Consider the following 14,935-nt stretch of genomic DNA (forward strand, 5'->3'; position numbering starts at 1 on the left):
AGATGAGAGTTAAATACTTTACCATTTCATCAAGCTGGGGATACAACCAGCAGCATGGATTGTTCTGGAAATATAATTCACTGCTGAGGTGTATATATGCCTTTGGCTTTTACCATGGTCCCCAAACTCCCCAAAATTAGTTTGTGTCATTCTTACCCTAATATTTCCATTCCAATGCAATCTGAACTTGCTGTCTGAGATTGTTGGAAATTTGTACCTGGTTTCTAGCAACAGGTATATCAAGTAGTTATGATTTTCACAAACCTCAGCAAAATACTACTTTCTCTGTGTGCACCAAGAACAAAAGCTTCCAGTTTTCAATATATTTCAGTATAGAGGTTGCTGGGAAAAATGGTTAACTTTAGCATAGGTATGGATTCTCTTAAAAATACATAATATATTGGCAAAAAGAAAAGGAGTACTTGTGGCACCTTAGAGACTAACAAATTTATTTGAGCATAAGCTTTCATGAGCTACAGCTCACTTCATCGGACGCTGTAGCTCACGAAAGCTTATGCTCAAATAAATGTGTTAGTCTCTAAGGTGCCACAAGTACTCCTTTTCTTTTTGCGAATACAGACGAACATGGCTGCTTCTCTGAAACCTGTCATAATATATTGGCTATATCATTTTGGTAACATGTCAAAGCAGGTAGAGCACTCTGAGAATGGGTGATTTCTATTAGGGATCCTGGTTTGCCATTTAAACCGAAAACAACAACAACAGGGTGTGTGTGTGTGTGTGTATGTATATATATATATATATATATATATATATATATATATATATAAAAAAAACTGTATTTTATCCATGGTATGTTCTAGACATTACGTGAGAGGCAGTATGATGTTGTGACGAGAGCTCATGACTGCACGGTCAGAACTCCTGGGTTCCGATCCAGGCTCTGCTACCGACATGATTTGCCCGAGGCCACGCAGCAAGTCATCCTCTATGCCTCAATTTCCCCTTCTGTAAAATTAACAGGATTCCTCCATCCATGGAGTTGGGGTAGGGATTAATTGGTTAGTGTCTAGAAAGCAGCATTAACAACTAAAGCCTGATTTTTCTTCGCCCTGCATCTTTTGTCATCATTTTCACCAGTGCAAAGCAGCTGTATAATGCTACCAGATCAGAATGGTGGTGTTTTGCACTAGTGTAAGTGACAAGGAATAGATCCATAATATGCTACATAGTAAGTCTATGAGCCTAGTGGATGAGTGGATGGACTGGGACTCAGGGGAGCTGGGTTTGACTCCTGGCTCTGCCCCCAACCTGCTGAGTGATCTTGGGCTTTGCCGCTCTGTGCCTCGGTTTCCACATCTGTGAAATGGGGATAATGATACTTACCTCCTTTGTAAAGTGCTTGGAGTCCTACTGAAGAAAAATGCTATACAAGAGCTAGGGATTATTATTCAATAGTGGAAAAACATCCTTGTATTGCAAAGCCTTTTTTTGACAGGAGAGGATAACTTTGAAGGCCCTTCCTCTTCTTTTAAGAAGCTATGTCCTGCCAAACCCTCCCCCAGCTTTCTTGAGCTTCCATCTTCCCAACGGAGGCCCAATCCAGGTCTACCCTGTGCCCAGGCTGCAAGGCTATGGAAAGGACAGAAAAAATTCAGTAAGTGTTGGAACCACTCCAGCTTTGGGAAGGGAGTGTCCTTTAGCAGTAAGGAGTAGGGGGCTAGGAGTCAGGGCTTCGGGAGTCTATCCCGGTTCTGGGTAGTAGCGTGGGTTAGTGTTTAGATCAAGGCACTAGGAGCCCAGGACTCCTAGGATCTATTCCCAGGTTTGTGTGACTGTGGGTGAATCATTTCCCTGTTTGGTGCCTCAGTTTCCCCATTTGTAAAGTGGGGATAATAGCCTGTGCACTGGGCTGTGGCAAAGCCCAGCGAGGTTCTGGGATGCAAGTCTCTGTAAACAGGCAACATTTCAATAGAATTAAGAATCACTTAGCATTTGAGGAAGAGGAAAACAAACCAGCGCTCTGCCCCTTTTTTTTCTCCAGCCCCTGATCATCAGCCACAGGAATGCTACGGCCTACTGGAGTGTATGCACAACAACATCCAGATCCAAACCCAGATCGCTCTGGCACAGTTGAGCATCCTGGAAGGCTTGCAGGAATCCATGAGCTTGCTTCTGGCTAGCAATGAGGAGAATGGGAAGGAGCAGAGAGACCAGAAGGGCCTGCAAAGCTCAGCCTCCTCCCCCACCTAACATATCCATAGGTTTGGTGGCTAGCTTTGATTCCCATAATCTTATCCCTGCGGCCTCATCTCCTTTGTGTTCACTCTGGCGCAGGCTATCAAGTGTATAGCTACAGGATTGGGGTTTGTGTTACCATGACAATATGGCTATACTAGCGGTGCTGCTTGGAAGTAAAACTATTGTAAATACTTTCAGTGTGAGGTTTTCCTTCGAAGGCTGCATAGGGAAGGGACAGCAATCCGCTTATGGAGAGATGTGTTGGGTCTGATCTGAGATTACTCTGCCCATGCCCCTGGGGTTCAGATGACTTGAAGCCCCTTTATGCTCCCCGTGTTCTGGGGGCTTGCCAGACTCTCTGCTGTAAATTAGAACAGCCTCGGGCTACTCTCATTTTTGCTCTGCCTCCCATGGCCCTTGCAGTATGTTCCAGCCATGCCGCCTCCACTGGAGATGGGGCACAGGGTGGATACAGAACCCTTATGCAAGCTCCATACCAGCTGGGGTGGCTCCTGCGCAGGAAGGATTCCCAGTGAGCTGATTCTCCTCATTTTAAGGTCCCTCTGCACTGCCAGATCACAGGAGGAGAGGGAGGAAAGGTATGAACTTTGCCTGGCTTCCCATCTAATGCCTTCATAGCGGCTTTTTTACTTCTTTGCAACAAGACTAACACTAGTGACTTTTATCCAAGGGTCTCAAAGTTCTAGCAAATACTAATTACTGCATCCTCCCAGGTATTGCTAATGAACATGCAAGTAGTACCATAAAGATGTGTGGAGTCTGGGAAGTCCTCCTGATAGCAGGAGATGAACAGACGTTCAGAAGGTGTGTGGCATCTTCAACCACACCGCAGCCGCGCGGAGGGGTGTCCCTCAGACCCCAGTTATGGTCACTTGCTGCATACCTCCCCACCCCACCTCTGAAATGGTTGAGCTTGCACCAGAGGTAGCGTGGCAGCTCGAAGCCAAGCAGTCTCTCATCAGGCTGAGTGACGAGGAAGGAGTTTCTTACAGATGGGACAGCCCGTTCCCATTCTGCTCACCACGCTGTGAAAGCATTTGCTGTAGAGATGGTCGGTAGTCCAGACTGGTCTTCTGCTGATGTGTTGGCGACGAGGCGCTTCCCATATGGTTTTGAAAAGTGGCAGTTGTGGCATCTCCTGGCTTTTTGCTGCAATATAACACCTAAGTGGCAGGATATTAGAGAGGAGTGATAGCCTGATATTTTCATTATTTGATTCAGTTGTATACGAACTTTGTGTGAGAAGGGTTTAACCGCACGGCACAGTATTTGCCAAGCTGCACGATATTTGTGCAGTAGCTTCCCAAGCTGAGCCTGCAAGCTGATTTAGGAGGCCATTGTTCTTGTTTCAGAGTAGCAACCGTGTTAGTCTGTATCTGCAAAAAGAACAGGAGGACTTGTGGCACCTTAGAGACTAACAAATTTATTTGAGCATGAAAATATGGAACGCTTCACAAATTTGCATGTTGTGCATCCTGGGAGCAGGCTGAATCTGCATAATCCAGATACTGGTTACAGTGGTACTAGAACTGTATCCTCACAATACAATGGGTTGAAGTGACTTGTCTCAAGATCACACAGTGAGTTACTGGCAGAGATGGGACTAAAACCCAAGAATCCTGATTCCCAGCTAAGCATAGCTTCTTACATTGAGGGCCAAATCCTGAGAGGTGCCAGGTACCTGTAATTTCCCATAACTCCCATGCTTCAAAGCGTGAGTCAACCTGTAACTCATGAAGATCAGAAGGAAACAATCCCTGGGGCTATCCCTTCATTGCAGGGTTTCTTGTATCTTCCAGCTGGGGCTGGCTACTGCTGGAAAAAAGACACAGGGCTAGATGGACTCTCAGGGCATGTGTACACTGGCACTTTACAGTGCTGCAACTTTCTTGCTCAGGGGTGTGTGAAAAACAGCCCCCTGAGCGCAGCAAGTGCCTGTATAGACAGTGCACCAGCGCTGGGAGCTATGCCCCTCATGGAGGTGGCTGTGACTACACAAGCCACGTTAAAGCAGTGCCATGGCAGCACTTTAGGATTGCCAGTGTAGACTTTTTGATCCAGACTGATTTCCTATGTTCCTAATCATTAGGGCAGACAGTCAGCAGGGATGAGGTTTCGGCCTAAACAGTTTCATTTATTTATTTTCCAACAAAAAGTTGAACCTTTCCCCCAGGAAGCACACTCTCTGTGGGAAAAAAATAATTTAATTGAAAACCCAATTCTACATCAAAAACCAGTGTCGGGAGAAATTTTCAGCCAGCCCTGATCCTGAAAACACTTATGCACATGCCAGGCGACTCGTGGAAGTAAAGTTAAGCATGGAAAAAAAGAAAGAAAGAAAGATGGATGATAATGAAAGAAAGAACCATGGATGATGGATGAATGGATGGACGAGAGAGAAAGAAAGAAAGATGAAAAAAGATGGCTGGATGGATAAGAGATGAAAAAAGATGGATGGATGAAAAAAGGATTGAGAGAGAGAGATGGGTGGGTGGATAAGAAAGAGGGATGAATGGATAAGAAAGAAAAAGATGGATAGATAAGTAAGAGATGGGTGGATGGATAAGAAAGAAAAAGATGTATCGATAAAGAAAGGATTGATAAGAAAGCGAGAGATGGGTGGGTGGATGGATAAGAAAGACAGATCGATAAAAAAGGATTGATAAAAGAGAGAGAGGGATGGATGGATGGATGAGAGAGAGAGATGGGTAGATGGATAAGAAAGACAGATCGATAAAAAGGGATGGATAAGAAAAAAGGAGAAATGGGTGGATGGATGAGATAGAGAGATGGGTGGGTGGATAAGAAAGAAAGACAGATCGATAAAAAGGGATGGATAAGAAAGAAGGAGAGATGGGTGGATGGATGAGAGAGAGAGAGAGGCGGGTGGGTGGTTGGATGGATGAGAGAGAGATGGGTGGATGGATAAGAAAGACAGATCGATAAAAAGGGATGGATAAGAAAGGAGAGATGGGTGGATGGATGAGAGAGAGATGGATGGGTGGGTGGATGAGAGAGAGACAGAGAGAGAGAGGGGTGGGTGGGTGGATAAGAAAGAAGGAGAGGTGGGTGGATGGATGACACAGAGAGAGAGAGAGAGGTGGGTGGATGGATGAGAGAGAGAGAGAGAGATGGGTGGGTGGATGGATAAGAGAGAGACAGAGAGAGAGGTAGGTGGGTGGATAAGAAAGAAGGAGAGATGGGTGGATGGATGACAGAGAGAGAGAGAGAGGTGGATGGATGGATGAGAGAGAGAGATGGGTGGGTGGATGGATAAGAGAGAGACAGAGAGAGAGGTGGGTGGGTGGATAAGAAAGAAGGAGATGTGGGTGGATGGATGACACAGAGAGGGAGAGAGAGGTGGGTGGATGGATGAGAGAGAGAGAGAGAGATGGGTGGGTGGATGGATAAGAGAGAGACAGAGAGAGAGGTAGGTGGGTGGATAAGAAAGAAGGAGAGATGGGTGGATGGATGACAGAGAGAGAGAGAGAGGTGGATGGATGGATGAGAGAGAGAGATGGGTGGGTGGATGGATAAGAGAGAGAGACAGAGAGAGAGGTGGGTGGGTGGATAAGAAAGAAGGAGAGATGGGTGGATGGATGACAGAGAGAGAGAGAGGTGGATGGATGGATGAGAGAGAGAGGTGGGTGGATGGATAAGAGAGAGACAGAGAGAGAGGTGGATGGGTGGATAAGAAAGAAGGAGAGATGGGTGGATGGATAAGAGAGAGACAGAGAGAGGTGGGTGAGTGGATAAGAAAGAAGGAGAGATGGGTGGATGGATGAGAGAGAGAGAGAGGTGGGTGGGTGGATGGATGAGAGAGAGATGGGTGGATGGATAAGAAAGACAGATCGATAAAAAGGGATGGATAAGAAAGAAGGAGAGATGGGTGGATGGATGAGAGAGAGAGAGAGAGAGAGAGAGGTGGGTGGGTGAATAAGAAAGAAGGAGAGATGGGTGGATGGATGAGAAAGAGAGAGAGAGATGGGTGGGTAGATGGATAAGAGAGAGACAGAGAGAGAGAGAGAGAGAGAGGTGGGTGGGTGGATAAGAAAGAAGGAGAGATGGATGGATGGATGAGAGAGAGAGAGGGGTGGGTGATAAGAAAGAAGGAGAGATGGGTGGATGGATGAGAGAGAGAGAGAGAGGTGGGTGGGTGGATAAGAAAGAAGGAGAGATGGGTGGATGGATAAGAGAGAGACAGAGGGAGGGGTGGGTGGATAAGAAAGAAGGAGAGATGGGTGGATGGATGAGAAAGAGAGAGAGAGGTGGGTGGGTGGATAGGAAAGAAGGAGAGATGGGTGGATGGATGAGAGAGAGAGAGAGAGGTGGGTGGGTGGATAAGAAAGAAGGAGAGATGGGTGGATGGATAAGAGAGAGACAGAGGGAGGGGTGGGTGGATAAGAAAGAAGGAGAGATGGGTGGATGGATGAGAAAGAGAGAGAGAGGTGGGTGGGTGGATAGGAAAGAAGGAGAGATGGGTGGATGGATGAGACAGAGGGGTGGGTGGGTGATAAGAAAGAAGGAGAGATGGGTGGATGGATGGGTGGATGAGAGAGAGAGAGACAGAGAGAGGGGTGGGTGATAAGAAAGAAGGAGAGATGGGTGGATGGATGACACAGAGAGAGAGAGGTGGGTGGATGGATGAGAGAGAGAGAGAGAGAGGTGGGTGGGTGGATAGGAAAGAAGGAGAGATGGGTGGATGGATGAGGCAGAGGGGTGGGTGGGTGGATGGATGAGAGAGAGAGAGGTGGGTGGGTGGGTGGGTGATAAGAAAGAGGGAGAGATGGGTGGATGGATGAGACAGAGGGGTGGGTGGGTGATAAGAAAGAAGGAGAGATGGGTGGATGGATGAGAGAGAGAGAGAGAGAGGTGGGTGGGTGATAGGAAAGAAGGAGAGATGGGTGGATGGATGAGACAGAGGGGTGGGTGGGTGATAAGAAAGAAGGAGAGATGGATGGATGGATGGGTGGATGAGAGAGAGAGAGACAGAGAGAGGGGTGGGTGATAAGAAAGAAGGAGAGATGGGTGGATGGATGGGTGGATGAGAGAGAGAGAGACAGAGAGAGGGGTGGGTGATAAGAAAGAAGGAGAGATGGGTGGATGGATGACACAGAGAGAGAGAGGTGGGTGGATGGATGAGAGAGAGAGAGAGAGAGGTGGGTGGGTGGATAGGAAAGAAGGAGAGATGGGTGGATGGATGAGGCAGAGGGGTGGGTGGGTGGATGGATGAGAGAGAGAGAGAGAGAGGTGGGTGGGTGGATGGATAAGAAAGAGGGAGAGATGGGTGGATGGATGAGACAGAGGGGTGGGTGGGTGATAAGAAAGAAGGAGAGATGGGTGGATGGATGAGAGAGAGAGAGGTGGGTGGGTGGATGGATAAGAAAGAGGGAGAGATGGGTGGATGGATGAGACAGAGGGGTGGGTGGGTGATAAGAAAGAAGGAGAGGTGGGTGGATGGATGAGAGAGAGAGAGGTGGGTGGGTGGATGGATGAGAGAGAGAGAGGTGGGTGGGTGGGTGATAAGAAAGAGGGAGAGAGAGAAGAGGAAGGACCCGAGCCGGAGACAGGGCAACACAGCGGGGGGAACGAAGGGGCGTGTCCCAGAGACCCGCACGGAGCCAGCACTGGCAGGACCGGACGGACGAGGGGCCGCCGGGGCAGGGCCGGGCGCAAAGCCGGCGCCGCTCCTTCTGCGCAGGCGCCGCGAGCTCCCGCCCCTTCCTGCCCGCCGCCGCTGCGCCGGAAGCCGACTCCAGTTCTCAGCCTGCCCCGGGGCGGAGGCGGGTTTCCGGGCGCTCTGTGCTGACTCTCGCTTCCGCTGCCGCAGGGCGAGCCGGGCCGGCGCGGTGAGAGGGGGGCCGGGGCCGGGGGCGAGGCGGGTTCTAGGTCGGGCTGCGTGGGGGCCGGGGGTGAGACGCTAGGGCGGCGCGGGGCGCGGTGCCCCGGGGAGAGTGGTTGGGGGAGCCGTCCCGGGGGGGGGGGGCTTGAGGAGGGAGAAAGGTTTGCGGGGGAGCCATGGGCTGGGGGGGTCTGAGGGGGAAGGAAGGTTTGGAGGGAGCCATGGGGTTGGGATCTGGGGGAAAGGTGGGGGTTCGGGGGAGCCATAGGGTGGGAGGGAAGGTGGGGGTTGGAGGGTGTGAGGGGGAAGGAAGGTTTGCAGGGGAGCCCAGGGGGCGGTGGTGGGGGGGAAGGTGGGGTTTGGGGGGCCTGAGGAGGAGGAAGTTTTGGGGGGCCCGGGGGGGGGTCGGGAGGTCTGTCGGAGGACATAGGGGAGGTCTCTGACACGTCAGCACTCCATGGAGGAAAGGCAGCTAGGGAGGTCCTGCTCCAGGCAGCCTGTAATCAGGCTGTGGAGTTCCTGTCTTGCTGCCTGTTCTGGCTCCAGAAGTGCCAGGGAAATGGAGACACGTGGCTGAGAGTAGCAGCCAGGCCCTGATGCTGCCTGGTAGAAGGAGCTGTGTGCGCCACAGCTGCTGCGGACAGGCAGAACTATACTGGCCATAAGGAAGCAATGATCTGTGGCTGTGGGAGGAGGTGGTGGGAAAAGACATCACTCTGCTCTGTACAGGGGCTGAGCCGGAGATGGGAGTGAAAGAGCTGCACAGTTAGCAGCTCCTCTTTCATACCTTCATTTGAGGTACATCACGGGTTCTCCAGCCTTTTCATGCTGTTGCCCAATACATTGTAGAACTTTTCCCAGACCCAACTGCCTCACTACTTGGTTATCAAAATATAATTTCACAAGCCATTAGGAAGGGCTCTGTGATTTAAGCACACTGTTTAGGAATTACTATGTTAGCCAATTGCTCAAGACTTTGTTGCGTCTAGGGAAGACGATGGTGCTGTAGCCTAGACATCTCAGAACCTTCAGGATGAGAGGTTTCCTGAGAGAGATATGGACAGGCATTTATGTTGGATAGAATTTCAAGCTAGATCGGCAAGGTCTGGTTATCAGCTATCAGAAGAGAGGTTGGGTACAGACAGCCAAAGGGGGAATAGGAGCTTAGTGGAGTGAGTGGGGTGTCAGATCATCAGGACAGAGCTCTTATCACTTTTTTGGTCTGGGAAGAGGAAGTTTGTGCCAGGGCTGAAGAAAAGGAGCATACACTTCGGAAGGGTCTGCAGCCAAACCGTGTTTGGGTGGGAGTGGACTGATGTTTGAATATTTGTGTGTGAGAGTAAAGATATTAAATATGTGAACTCTTTTTTTTAAATGGGCCCTCAAGTTAACTTTGTCTTAAATAACATGTTCTTTGTTCTACTTCTAACACCTAATATCAATTTGATGACTTTAAAAAACAAACCTTTAAAGCCATTTGTTTTTCTCTCATCTAAATATAGGCTAATCATTTTCAAGGTCATTTCTAGTCGGTTGCAATTCTCAGGTGCTAGCACAATGCTGCGATATTTATTTGCAGACACTGCAGGGGAATGTTGTTGCAGTGTGTGTTAAATTGTTTCTACTGGATTTCAAAGGAGAAATAGAAAGGTTTTGTTTGTTATTAGATATGAGACAGCAGCGTGCCCTTGTTGCCAAGAAGGCCAACGACATATTGGGCTCTATTAGTAGGAGCATTGCCAGCAGATCGAGGGAAGTAATTATTCCCCTCTATTTGGCACTGGTGAGGCCACACCTGGAGTATTGTGTCCAGTTCTGGTCCCCCCCACTACAGAAGGAATGTGGACAAATTGGAGAGAGTCCAGCAGGGGGGGCAATGAAAATGATTAGGGAGCTGGGGCACAGGACTTACTAGGAGAGTCTGAGGAACTGGGGTTATTTAGTCTGCAGAAGAGAAGAGTGAGGGTGGATTTGATAGCGGCCTTCAACTACCTGAAGGGTGGTTCCGAAGAGGATGGAGCTCTGCTGTTCTCAGTGGTGGCAGATGACAGAACAAGAAGCAGTGGTTTCAAGTTGCAGTGGGGCAGGTCTAGGTTGGATGTTAGGAAACACTATTTCACTAGGAGGGTGGTGAAGCAGTGGAATGGGTTCCCTAGGGAGATGGTGGAATCTCCACCCTCAGAGGTTTTTAAGGCCCGGCTTAACAAAGCCTTGGCTGGGATGATTTAGTTGGTGTTGGTTCTGCTTTGAGCAGGGGATTGGACTAGATGACCTCCTGAGGTTTCTTCCAACCCTAATATTCTATGATTCAGTGTTTGTAGTAGCTTCTTTTCTTTACAAAATGAGTGTACTAATGCTTTCAGTGCCTTTAATTACGTTAAATAACAGTAAATATACTAGGGTTGTTGCAGCCATGTTGGTCCCAGGATATCAGAGAGACAAGGTGGGTAAGATAATATCTTTTATTGGACCAACTTTTGGTGGTGAAAGAGACAAGTTTTCGAGCTGCTTCAGAAGAGCTCTGTGTAGCTCGAAAGCTCGTCTCTTTCACCAACAGGTTTTGGTCCAATAAAAGATATTATGCGTTCGCCCTGTCTCTTCCATAAATTTACCACACATTCACAGAGCAGCCAGGGAAAAGAAACCCGGTATCAGGTCATTGCTTTGCAGTTGTCTCATTCTGGTAGAGAAGTGTCCGCAATATTACAGGTGCAACTGCACTGGCGCTATATTGAACGGGACTGATCTCTCCCTCCTCCATGGTATGATGCTTTCGTGTACAATGTCTTAACCCACACAGCTGCCTGTGCTTCAGAACACATTGCACTCACATATCTATTCTACTGTCTGCTGCTGCCCACTCCAGAAGGCTGCCAACACCAATTTCCCTCTTTAGAAACTCAGGCCTTACCAGTGAATGGTTTCGCCTTCCAGATGAAGCTGTTAGCTCTTGCTGTGTTTGCCCTGCTGTCTGTTGCTCACAGCGAGGAGGGAGCCAGGCTACTCGCCTCTAAATCTCTGTTAAACAGATATGCGGTGGAGGGCAAGGATCTGACTCTGCAGTACAACATCTACAATGTTGGCTCCAGGTAAGGCTTGTCTGTGTTGTTGGTACCTATCAGAGGCCTGTCCCTGAAGGACAGGGAGTGTTAGAGGTGTGTCTCTTCAATGTGTGTTTCACTAGCTCGGGGAGGGGGGAGACATCTAGAGTAAAAGCCTTTCTCAAGCTCTTCCCTTACTCCTCACAAAGGGCACTCTGGGGGCAGGAGCAAATAGAGGGGAAGAATCTCAGTTTTCATAGATTATAAAGCCAGAAGGGTCCACTGTGATCACCTCAGGTTTTCGGTTACCGCTGTTAAAATTACTCTGTTCTCACTGGAGTCCATAGGACGATTGAGTAGGAGTAAGGTTGCATTGTATGAGCCCCCTATCAGGCCCACTTGAGAAGGGGCATTATACAAGGCTTCGAGGGTAATGAGACTTAAGTGTGCAGGATTTTTTGGGGGGGGGAGGTGTGGGGGACGAATGTGATTCTGGAGGCTCTGAACGGTCTAAGTGGATTCCTGTGTATGGGAGCAAGTCAGTGTTCCTTTTAGATTCCTTGCCTTCTCTCTCCCCTTCGCTGTCAAAAATAAGCTCTTACCAAGTTCTGGCACTCCACTCTTTAATCCTCCTGTTCACCCTTTCCTCTCTGTTCCAGTCCTGATCCCTGGCTTCATCACGTCTGTGTTTGTCTGCATCATCATCCACCGGTGTCCAAAATGCTTCAGTTGAAAATTACCTTCCTTTCCTGTCACCCGAATCCCCAGTGCAGTGCTCCCCTCCTCGCATGCATAGATCTCCATTGGCTTCTTGGGCTCTTTCCCCAGCCAATTCCTTGTCCTCAGCTTCGTGGCTCCTCTCAGCTCTTCCCACCTATGCTTTCTCCTATGCCCCAGGTCCAGCTGGGCAGTCATTTCTCCTTGACGCTGTCTTCCTTCTCCTACTCTCGTCTTTGTGGCTTTTTACTCCAGATCAACAACTAGCACTGAACTTTCCTCTGTTTGTGAAACCACCTGTAGCATCATAGGGTTAGAAGGGACCGCAAGGGTCATCTAGTCTAACCTCCAATTGATGCATACCCCTGGCTCTGTTCCTGACTCCTCTCTCTGTTGTATTTAGCGCGGCTTTGGATGTGGAGTTGTCGGATGATTCTTTCCCCCCAGAAGATTTTGGCATTGTCTCTGGAATGCTTAATGTCAAATGGGACAGGATTGCTCCGTATCTTTTTTGCAGTTCGAAACAATCTCCCCTCCCGCCATGTCCTGGGTCTGTTGTTGGGCTCCCCCTTGTCCCCTCTGATGCCCAAGAATATCAAGACACTTCCAACTCCATACATCATCCCTGAAATGTCAGCACACCTGACTTCTGGCTAAGGCTTCGAAGGCAAATCCCAATAAAGTGCCCTGGGAGCTCTAGTGTCCTTTTAAACAAGAACTAGTTCTCAGGTCACATAGCTACCCCTCACATTAAATTGCATGGAACTCCATTCATCTGTCAGGGAAGGAGGAATAGATGACTTGCCCCTGTATAAGGGTCTGAATCTGTAGTTACAGATGGTTTAAGATTTCAAACCTGCTGGTTAGACCCCTCCCTGTGTTCTGAGTCTTGCTCCCCCTGTCTCCTGGAACAAAATGCAATTTGTTTCCTTAACCATCTGCTACTCAGAGCCAGCAACGTATCTCACACTGTGGTCCTGAGGCCCCTCAAAGCTGGCTACTTCAACTTCACCTCAGCTACCATCACCTACCTGGCACAGGAGGGAGGGCAGGTTGTGGTGAGTGGCTCTGATGAAGTGAGCTGTAGCTCACGAAAGCTTATGCTCAAATAAATTTGTTAGTCTCTAAGGTGCCACAAGTATTCCTTACCTTTCTTGTGAACCTGATCACGTACAGGATCCTAATGGCAGATCTCACAGCGGAGACGCACAGTGTGTGCTCCTAGACACTACCATAGAGGGATGATAGATAGTCCCTTTCTCTTCTCATATAGTGCTTGCCACGGAGTGCCTGCAATGCCAGGAATAGTGGGCAAATGCTATTTCTTTTTCCCCCCCATTTCAGGTTGGCTTCACCAGTGCCCCTGGGCAGGGAGGAATCTTGGCTCAGAGAGAGTTTGACAGGAGGTTTTCCCCTCACTTTGTAAGTACCATTAAACCAGTAATCCATTTTCTCAGTGACTGTACAGTTCAAATCAGTATTGACCTTTTAGTGTGTGCTGGCTCATGGCGTGAAAGCAGAAGCCCAGACACTAAATTAAAAGCCACTTGGGAAATTGCCAAGCTGGCTCCTAAGCTGTTTGGAGCAACTTCTCCAAAATCTTGCAAGAAGAGTGCAAATTAATTCATCTTGGTCAGTTAGACTCGCTTCTAGGAATGAGCCTGTGTTGTAGGGTTTGGATCAAAATGCTTGGACGGGGGGTGCTCGGGTAGGAGAATCTGGGAGTTCAGCTATGCATGACCCATCTCGAGTCTACTTCTAATTGGTTTTCCCCTTCTGCTAGCTCGATTGGGCAGCTTTTGGAGTGATGACCCTTCCCTCCATCGGAATCCCTCTGTTGCTGTGGTACTCGAGCAAGAGAAAATACGATACCCCCAAGACCAAGAAGAACTGAGGAAAGCCAAATGCAGCCAGAGCTCAGGAACCCCACTTAGAATTACAGTGTATTCAGAGTAGCAGCAATCAACCCTCCAAATCAAGTGACTGGGCCAACAGTTCAGTGCTGGCAGGGGAGGGATTTGTATTATTCTTGTGGCCAGTCACTTTCTTGGGTTTTTTTTTTAACCCTTTCTCAGCAGATCTGGAACAAAGACCTCATCGGTTCTGTTGTAATTAAGTTGCAGATGCAGCTGCAGTACAAGAATGCTAATAACATCCAAGGAGTGCGGATGTGAGAGCCTTTCTGCAGCATTTGTGGCATCACCGCTGCTTGCCAAATGCCAGTCACATGTGGCCAGATCTCCTCATGCCACAATCCTCGATCTTGGGTCAGCCCCCACCCTCTCTCCCCAGCATTTCCTACAACTGTGACTGAGGATTGATCAAGTGATGGTAACTGAGACCTCCTTTCTATGCAGGTTTATTAGTGCCAGTCCCTCTCAGCCAAGCGGTGGCCTATAAACCCCCATAGAAAGATGCCTGCCCTGTAGGGAATGTTGGCTACATTGTTGTATTTTGGTGAGCAATTGACCGCCATGTTTCTGTTTTTCTGATTACTCTGTTGAGAAGTGTGTGACTGTACACACTGAGGGTTTTATAATAAAATGAACACCACAAAGTGAGCCTGTCTCTTCTCCTACCAGTAAGTCCCACAGTTGGACTAGTGGGTTTCAGGAGCCATACGTATAACTGCAGTAAATCCAGTGGTTGTAGAGGCTCTGTCTGTACACACCATCAGCCAGCAGGGGCAGTGAGGAAGATCCAGCTGAAAGAGTATACGAGGCCCTTGCCTTCACTAGGATTAATGGTATGTGTTTAACACGTGTTAAAATCCTACTGTGGGTTACTCCATCCCCCACTCCAGGGTCCCCCTTGACCAGTTGCCGTGTGTTAGAACTACAACATGCCTCATCTACACTGAGTTAAATGTGTGTTTAAAAATCCACTTTTTTTAGACTAGACATGGCCAAAAAGCTTAATCTAAGACACAGGATGGGAGAGAAACAGCCCTATCAAGGATAAGTGACTTGCCCAAAGTTGCATAGCTGGTCACTGGCACAGTCAGGAATAGAACCCAGATCCTCATAGCTCCTAATCCAGTGCTGTGTGTTCAGCACCATGCTGGCTGACATGAAACGTTGAAACACCTGGCTGCCCAAAGCACTGCAGAATG

The 14,935-nt window shown here is 48.6% G+C and overlaps 1 protein-coding gene across 2 annotated transcripts; it reads left to right on the forward strand.

Annotated features, from left to right (window-relative positions):
* Nucleotides 1-7,865: 7,865 nt before the first annotated feature.
* Nucleotides 7,866-14,384, forward strand: SSR2 (signal sequence receptor subunit 2). Of its 2 annotated transcripts, none has more exons than XM_038383236.2 (6): nt 7,866-8,072; nt 11,000-11,154; nt 12,227-12,325; nt 12,773-12,881; nt 13,168-13,245; nt 13,607-14,384. In XM_038383236.2, exons 2-6 carry the CDS (start codon nt 11,000-11,002, stop codon nt 13,715-13,717), a joined length of 552 nt encoding a protein of 183 aa, XP_038239164.1. In that variant the 5' UTR covers nt 7,866-8,072; the 3' UTR covers nt 13,718-14,384. The 2 variants fall into 2 exon arrangements, with proteins under 2 accessions (XP_038239164.1, XP_038239163.1); XM_038383235.2 differs by having other exon boundaries at nt 7,932-8,072; nt 10,962-11,154.
* The last annotated feature ends 551 nt before the right edge of the window (nt 14,385-14,935 follow it).

Source organism: Dermochelys coriacea, chromosome 24, assembly GCF_009764565.3.
Source record: "Dermochelys coriacea isolate rDerCor1 chromosome 24, rDerCor1.pri.v4, whole genome shotgun sequence".
NCBI lineage: Eukaryota > Metazoa > Chordata > Testudines > Dermochelyidae > Dermochelys > Dermochelys coriacea.

What these genes read in the sequence shown, in the direction of transcription:
- SSR2 (XM_038383236.2), top strand. Translation starts at nt 11,000, where the DNA reads ATGAAGCTGTTAGCTCTTGCTGTGTTTGCCCTGCTGTCTGTTGCTCAC. An exon ending in AAATGGGACAGGATTGCTCC is followed by an intron (nt 12,326 to 12,772) that starts GTATCTTTTTTG and finishes TCTGCTACTCAG; the next exon opens with AGCCAGCAACGTATCTCACA. An exon ending in GGAGGTTTTCCCCTCACTTT is followed by an intron (nt 13,246 to 13,606) that starts GTAAGTACCATT and finishes CCCTTCTGCTAG; the next exon opens with CTCGATTGGGCAGCTTTTGG.